Raw genomic sequence first — 5,239 nt, 5'->3', positions numbered from 1 at the left:
GTAATTGATAAATATTCTGATTGGTCCTTCAAACGATGGTGTCCGACGCGGGTGGCGATAATACGTAATAGTTTTATAACCTATCACGGCCCAAAAATGCGAGATTACTCTGGACCTTCCCCGAGTTTCCCTCACTTCAAGGGGCGAGTTTGGGGCCCTTCCCATTGGCTCCCGTGGGGAATGAGGGTAGGGGCCTTACATCGGAAAATAAAAAGGCACCACCCAAAAAAATTATGCAGGTCCTGTGCTTTGACCGTCGCTCCCTTCTGCCTTGGCCCTCCCCTCCCCACGGGATCCCCCCCCCACGCTTTGTTTGTACATATTATTTTTTATGTGTATTATAGTGTAGTGTACCCCCTTTGCAGAAAACCCCTTTCTGATTTTTCCTCGGTGTGTTTGCGTTGCCCTTTGACGCTTGATTCCCCTTTTTTTAAAGTTGAACCCTGACATTGGCCCCGTTGTTGGCGACCTAAGGATTAGCAGTCGGGGAAAACGGCATATGAGGAACTCGGAAAAGAGGTGAACTGCGGGCCTTGAAGGGCATTGGCCTTTTTTTACAATAATACGGGAAAAAGGATCAGCACAAGCAGCGGGCCCCTGTATCCGGGAAAAAAGGGAGAAAAGAGGCAGCGTGGGAAGAGCAGCAGCAGGAACTGCGAGGGGGAAAAGACAGGGAGGCGAGAAAGCTCTAGGGGAATGGGTCCCCATTTTGGCCTTGCTTGGCCCCCCCTTTATGCGAGGGAGCACATCATCCGGAAACTAAAAGAAACTCCTGGGAGTAGGCGTGGCCAGAGAAGCGACTGCCCCGGGAAAATCCTTTGGGAGCGCCCTTCTCCAAGGGAAACCGTCGCAAGACGGACAAAAGCGTAGGAGACCCCCGGGGGAAGGGCCGTCAGAAAAGCAGGCCGGTGGGGAAAGCCTCAGCTGACGGTGAAAACCGCGCCAGGCCCTGCACATAAGGGGAGGAGTTAGCCGCCGTTGCATGTCCTTTGTACAACTGGGGGGTGGGGTGTCACCCGAAAAAAACCAGAGGCTGGGAGCCCCCCCAAGGTTGATAGGAAATATGGATGAGTGCCAGGGTTTTGGGAAAATGGTGGTCTTAAAAATTCTTTGTAACTTCTAGCAATTTAATCTGGCATCGTGTTTAAGATGTTTATCATCTCATCCCAAATCTCATCGGGGCCTGGGGATGTTCCTTATAGGCTTCTAGGCTGGACAACTCATCCAGGTTAATCTTTTTTGTAATCAAAGCTTTTTGTGGCAAAGTGAAAAGATTGCAATTAAACCCGCTTCCTGGTGGTCGGGAATGTAGGAGGAAATTTTTTTTGAGCTGCTTATATGAAAAACCCCTGGTGGTGATACAATTTTCTAGTGAATCAAAGGGTTCCCTGTGAATGATTTTTTTAATTTTTGACATTTTTTTTACTATTTTTTATTAACATAGACCAACCTGTTATACTGTGCTGTTAAATTGTAAGGCAAAGCTCTGCCAGGAGTCTCTTTTGCTTGTTTTGTTCCAAAACCCTTAGCTCTTGTTTTGTTGAAATTGTAAAGTTTCTTTATGATTTTATTTTGAAAACCCTGAGGCCTATTTATTGGACAGCCCCCTGCGGAATCGGTCCCCACCTGGAATCGAGCTTAATGCTATCTTTTGAAGATTTAGGTATGAATGTAATCTGCATCTAATCGAATTTTGAATATTTTTTTTTTATCATCAAGGTTTCTCCCGCAAGTTTAAGCTTAAACCCCCTTGTGAAGGCGACCCCGGGGCTCTTTTTACGTTAAATTTGGTGCTGAAAAGGGATTCTTTATGTGTTGCATGAATATTCAATAAAATAGGAAGGGATCTTCCCCCCCGGTCCTCAATGGTGTGCCCAGGCATTGGCTCCATTGATGAAGAGACCCGTGTGTCAATTTACTTTAAAAAAAAAGAATCAGAGCGGTCAAGGGCAAAGGAAACACACCAGAGGAAACAACAAAAAAAGGGGTTTTTTGCAACAGGCAATACACTCAAATAACATAAAGATATGTATAAACAAAGCGTTTGGGGAAGGGTCCAGCAGGCGAGGGCACAAGCGGAAGGGGGCACCAATCAAACTCCCGGGGCAATGCATAATTTTTGGGGTGGTGCTCCCTTTTTTTTTGCCCATGTAAAGGGCCCCCTCCCTCGTTCCCCCCGAGTGTATAGCCCAATTTGGGGAAAACCTAAAAACCCCCCCCCTTGGAGTGGGTAAACTCGGGAAGGTCAGGGTTAATCTGGGTTTTTACATATCTCCCTTCTTTCTCAAAAAAGATCTAAGAAATGGAATTTTTTCAGAGAGCCACACTGGAGATGAAAAACACTGAGGGTCTGAGGTCCTATTCAGTGGGGATGTGGCCCCAGGACCGGGCCCCTTTCCCTCCCCACACTTTCCCGCGACACATTCCCTTTCTCCCCCTAGTTCTCCGGCTCTCCCGGCAGGCAGCTCCTCCAGAAGCCCTCGGAAAAATCCTCCGGCATGTCCCCCAGGAAGCTCCCCGGGATACTTGGGAGGCAGCTCCTCCGGCAGGTCCTCGGAGGACTCCTCCGGGGGGTCCCCAGCAGGCAGCCCTCCCGGGAGGTCCTCGGCGGCAAATCCCTGGCATGTCCCCGGGGAGGCAGTCCTTTGCCCTGTCCTGGCAGGCAGCTTCCGGGATGTCCCGGCGGCGGCCCTCCCGGATATCCCGGAGGCAGCTCCTCCGCAGTCCAAGCCCCCCAACCCCGGGGGCCCCCAAAACTACGCCCAAATGGCGTTCAGGGCCGTTTTGCACCCACGGTTTTCCCTGATTCTCGGCAGGTAGATCCTCCCAAACCTTCCTGGGCAGGGTGCCCTCCCGGTATACTTGGCAGGTAGTTCCTCCATCCTTCGGGCAGGGAGCTCCCCCAGAGTACCTCGGGGTGAAATCCCCCGGCAGTAATCCCCCCAATTTCCCCGGGGGGGGGCATCCCAAGCCAATGATCGTTCGGGGCTATTCCCCCCCAACCCGTTGCCCCCCTGCGCATTTTTGGCAGAAGTTCCCCTGCAGTTCTTTGGGGGCGGGTTTATCCTGCATGTCCTGGGGGAGGCTTCTTTGGGTGCGTGGGTGGCGGCCCTTTCCCGGCGCGGCCCGGTTGGGTTTTTTTGGGCGTCCTGGGTAGGGGGCTCTTCCCCGGAAAAACCTGGCGGCAAAATCTTCCGGGGCGTCCGGGGAGGCGGTCTTCCGGGCGCCTGGGGGAGGGGCCTTCCGGGGCGTCCTGGGCAGGGAGCTCTTCCACAGCCTGGGTAGGCCCCTTTCCGGCGCTTTTTGGGTGCAGGCGGCTCTTCTGGGCTTATCAGGGGGCTCATCCTGCGGCCCGGGGAAGGGGCCTTCGGGGGACCTGGGTAAACGGCTCATCGGCGGCCTGGGCAGGGGCTCTTCCGGGCATCCTGGGCAGGGGCTATCCGGCGATCCTGGACAGGGGGCTCCTCCCGGGGCGAATCGGGAGGGGGGGAGCTCCTTGACGTTGAGCCTACATATCCTTGGGGGGGCTCCCCGCCACTGGTCGTTGGGTGCACATCCCTCACCCACCAGTTGTACAAAAGACTGCAACGACGGCTAAACCCCCCGATTTTGTCAGTCGCTGGCCGGTTTTTACCCTCGGCTGAGGCTTCCTCGACCGCGCCTGCTTCTCTGACGGCCTTTCCCCGGAGTCTCCTAGCTTTTTTCCGTCTTGCGCGGTTCCTTGGGGGAGACGGACACGTCCAGATGCGTTCCAGGTCCCGTCGTTCTTGGGCCCGCGTCCTATCCCCGGGGTTTCATTTTAGTTTCCGGGGTGAGTGCTCCCGCATAAGGAGGGCCAGAGCAAGGCCCCAAAATGGGGACCACATTCCCATAGAGCTTGCTTGCCTCCCCAAAGTCTTCCTCCTCGCAGTTCCCGCGAGCTGCTCTTCCCCAGCTGCCTCTGTATCTCCCCTTTCGGTAGTAAGGGACTGCTTTTGGGGGTGATCCTTTCTGTAGTATTGTAAAAAAGGGCCTGCCTTCAAGGCCCAGCAGTTCACCTTTTGACGTATTTTCCCATGTGCCCTTTTCCAGACTGTCTAATTCTGGTAAGGGGCCAGATCAGACGGTCGCCAAAGTTTAGGGTTTAACTTTTTAAAAAGGAGAAAGAGCGGGCAAGGGCACGCAAAAAACCAGAGGAAATATACAGAAAGGGTTTACTGCAAAAGGAAATACACTACACTATACATACACATAACATAATATGTACAAACAGAAGCGTGGGGGGAGGATCCAGTGGGGCAGGCGAGGTCACAAGGCAGAAGGGAGCAGACAGGTCAAAGTCACAGGACATCTGCAAATTTTTGGCTGGTGCTCTTTTTTTTTGCCGATGTAAAGGCCCGATACCTCATTCCCCACGAGGAAGCCAAATGGGAAGGACCTAAACTCGCCGCTTGAAGTGAGGTAAACATCGGCGAAGGTCAGAGTAATCTCGCATTTGTGACACAGTGATATTTAATAAAGCTCATTAGCGGTATTATCGTCCACCCGCGTCGGATACCATCGTTCAAAAGGGACCAGATCAGAATCATTTATCAACTTAACTATTTGCTCACCTCTACCATCCGCCCGTAGGAACCCCATAACATATGATGAGCATTAAAATCACCTAAAATTTAAATTTTCATTTTGGGGCGGGACTATCCTGAATAGCAAAAAGCTCATCATAAATTACCTCATTATCAGGTGGACAGTAAGCTGAACATGTAGTCAGTAGTAGTATCCATTTACGGCAAATAAATTTATTAGAGTTTTTATCATTGCATTTTAAATGAGGTGTGTTCGATTTTTTGGCATCATTACAGTACATTGGCTTTTGGAGGGTAAGGTCTTACTTGGACACGTTCATATCCGATATTAACATATTCAGTCCAGTTTTCGTTCGCACATTCCCATCCTTCTTGGTCATACAATGAACATCCACTATGTCTTGTCCTTCATACTCTCAAGAATTTCATTTTCTTCCATCGACTCAAATCCTTGTAAAAGATTACCCCCCTTACAGGTATTTGGGCCATAGGGATATTTACTTTAACTTTGAGATCATAAATTTTTCATCAGGTTAAGTAAATCTTTAATCTGGGAGTTATATTGTATTTTAAAAAAAGGAGGCTTCCATTTCGCAGTTTGTTTTTTTTTTTTACAAAATCACAATCGCCGTCCGGACCTTTTTGATGATGAAGGGGTTCACAATTTAAAGCAA

At 50.7% G+C, this 5,239-nt stretch overlaps 1 protein-coding gene across 1 annotated transcript; it reads left to right on the top strand.

Annotated features, from left to right (window-relative positions):
- Positions 1 to 1,865: 1,865 nt before the first annotated feature.
- On the top strand, positions 1,866 to 2,820 carry LOC119569838 (U1 small nuclear ribonucleoprotein C-1-like). Its single transcript, XM_037917830.1, has 2 exons — positions 1,866 to 1,905; positions 2,462 to 2,820. Exons 1-2 carry the CDS (start codon positions 1,866 to 1,868, stop codon positions 2,818 to 2,820), a joined length of 399 nt encoding a protein of 132 aa, XP_037773758.1.
- The last annotated feature ends 2,419 nt before the right edge of the window (positions 2,821 to 5,239 follow it).

The sequence above is a fragment of the Penaeus monodon genome, unplaced genomic scaffold, assembly GCF_015228065.2.
Source record: "Penaeus monodon isolate SGIC_2016 unplaced genomic scaffold, NSTDA_Pmon_1 PmonScaffold_1908, whole genome shotgun sequence".
Classification (NCBI taxonomy): Eukaryota; Metazoa; Arthropoda; class Malacostraca; order Decapoda; family Penaeidae; genus Penaeus; species Penaeus monodon.
Note: the sequence above shows the minus strand (reverse complement) of the source record. Positions and strands in the feature narration are given on the sequence as shown.